The 2,500-nt window shown below is 43.0% G+C and overlaps 1 protein-coding gene across 1 annotated transcript in view; it reads right to left on the reverse strand.

Annotated features, from left to right (window-relative positions):
• LOC122254646 (carbohydrate sulfotransferase 3) overlaps positions 1-2,500 on the reverse strand; it is a 16,967-nt gene that overhangs the window by 1,789 nt on the left and 12,678 nt on the right. Inside the window, exons 5-7 of the mRNA XM_043018439.2 lie at positions 1,952-2,161; positions 1,515-1,767; positions 1-61 (exon numbers count right to left, since the gene is read on the reverse strand). The exon at positions 1-61 is cut by the window's left edge and continues 1,789 nt beyond it. Coding sequence (XP_042874373.2) covers positions 1-61; positions 1,515-1,767; positions 1,952-2,161 — 524 coding nt within the window. The remainder of the gene's footprint in view (positions 62-1,514; positions 1,768-1,951; positions 2,162-2,500) is intronic.

A 2,500-nucleotide genomic window follows, 5' to 3' on the forward strand; every position in this document is an offset into this window, starting at 1 on the left:
ATGACGGGGAGCGATGCCCTTTCGTCACCAGAGAGAATTCGCCAGACTCGTGTCGCTGTGCCTGTGGGGGAAAGAAGGCGATAGGTACGATATGGGTATGTGTGTGTGTGTGTGTGTGTGTGTGTGATAACATCTATCTAGTAATCTATACGTTAAAAGCCAGCTCGCATGTGTGGAGTACATATCCATCTACTGTCGTATGCGATTATCCAATTCATAGCTCAAGTTAATATCAGTGCTCTTAGCAAGTAAATGATGAAGCACGTTTAGTATGGTAAAGACACATTCAAAATACCATAAAGCACTGGATTATTAACCCACAGCGGACGGGTGTCATGACATACATGACGCAGGAGCTTTGGCCTGACGACGGGCGTCCTGACGTACATGACGTTCGGGGATTTTGGATCACTGTGCTATTTTATTTTACTATGAAAAAGGAATGAGTGATGATGGCTACTGCAGTCATAATTACTATAATTACCGTAATACCGTGCTAGCTTAACGTCCAAAACCTAGATGGCACCACTTTTTCCTAGCAGCAGCAAGAGAGAGAGCCTTGAATGGCACCCATCCACGGTCTCTAGCAAGCACTATCTTTATAGAGCGATGACACACACTAAGTTGCCGAACTCTTGCTCAAAAGTACCGCCGATGAAGGATGTGCAGTCAGAACGGGAAGAGGAAGATGACTCAATCCATACCCAGTGTCTAAAATGTACTCCTGTGCCAATATGGATGCCTTTCACTGTGGCACTCACAGTCACAAGCCCAGGTTTCATTCTTCTTCCTTACTTCTTCTATTTATCTTTATTGTAGGTGGTTATATGTTTCGTATTCGTTCATGACAGCACAAAAATACGAAAAAAATATAGTTGCCTTTTGTCCTCCCATAAAACAGCAATACTTCTATCACACTGAGTATAAAGAAAATAATGAGCTAATATGGATAATATACTACAATTTTAGTCTACTGCAGCACTGGTAGAGCCTGTCATATGGCATATATAAGTCTCTAAACTCAATAAAACACACAAAAAAACAGAACACAAAAAACGCTCTAGTTTTTCAATGAATGACTGAAAGAGAGTGGGAATGTTCAAATTATAATGCTTCAAGCAGTCTCTCTTTAAAATAAAACTTATCCCGGAGGCTGGGCAAGCATACTTATCCCCGTCTGCAATGGGTTAATACGTGATTAATGTAGCTTATAATGACGAATGTAGATAAAATGTGGAGATGCATTGGATGAAGAATAACTACATTTTTCTCATATTGATGACTACATATATATATATATATATATATATATATATATGTATATATATATATATATATATATATATATATATATATATATATATATTATATATATACCATGAAGAGAGAGAGAGAGAGAGAGAGAGAGAGAGAGAGAGAGAGAGAGAGAGAGAGAGAGAGAGAGAGAGAGAGAGAGAGAGAGAGAAAGACATGTATATGTAAACTAGAGCATCCGGAGGCAACAACGAACTAACCAACAGGGTCGAGGCAAAACTGCTCGTAAGTGACGGAGATGACGCTACGCGGGTAGTCGGCCATGAGTTTCGGCGCGTTGACGAGGTCGTCGTGAATGAGCGGACAGTGGTACTCCGGCATGAGCTTGTGAAGGTGGAGTTTGGCCATGGAGTAGAGGGACCCCCGGGGGTCGCGAACCAGGTGCACGACCTTCACGTCGTACCGTGGGTCGTCCAGCAGCTCTTTCATCCAAGCCATGCGGAGACGTATTACCTGGAACGGACATGGCTCTGTATGGATAACGGTCGTCACACAAGTTATGGAATTAGGATTGAGGATACGGTAGCTATCACGGTCATATCCCCAGGTAGAACATCCATTAAGGAAGCTTAGATCTCGGATTACCTGTCCTTCGTTCTCACGCCCTCATTCTGGGACCTCGCATCCCCTCCCTTACCTTCATGATCCTCGTTGGCTCTGCCCTGCACGCCTCCGTCAGCCTGGGGATGGTGAGGCACGCGTCCCAGTCACGGCAGTTCGTCTTGGTGATCGGGTGGCGGAAAATGTTGAAGGATGAAGACCGACGGTGCAAGAAGTTGATGAAATCCTGGTCGAACCGACAGTGGATCATGTCCTTCATGTTCTTCATGCCAAGCTCTTGCGTCACCTGGAATGCCACGAGGGAATGAATACCTGGGTCATGTGATTTTCAGTATGGATTTGATTCTCTACACTGGCTCTACTTTCTGATTACTCACATTGCTGCGTTTATTTGTGTATATCTTTCTTCTCGTAAATATTTTTCCTGGGATCCATCGCGATTATTGACGTTTATTCTAATAAATTTGAAGTCTGATCACGCTTCATGTATAACCTGATACACCTGTCTCACTTCATGCATAACACGTACTTGATCATTCAGTTGATATCAGGTGGTTCACCTTAGTTGCTAAACTTATAATGTGAGAATCATTACACACACACACACACACACACACACACACGT

The sequence above is a fragment of the Penaeus japonicus genome, unplaced genomic scaffold (genome assembly GCF_977035675.1).
Source record: "Penaeus japonicus unplaced genomic scaffold, GWHDUDI00000001_assembly GWHDUDI00000020, whole genome shotgun sequence".
NCBI classification, from domain to species: Eukaryota; Metazoa; Arthropoda; class Malacostraca; order Decapoda; family Penaeidae; genus Penaeus; species Penaeus japonicus.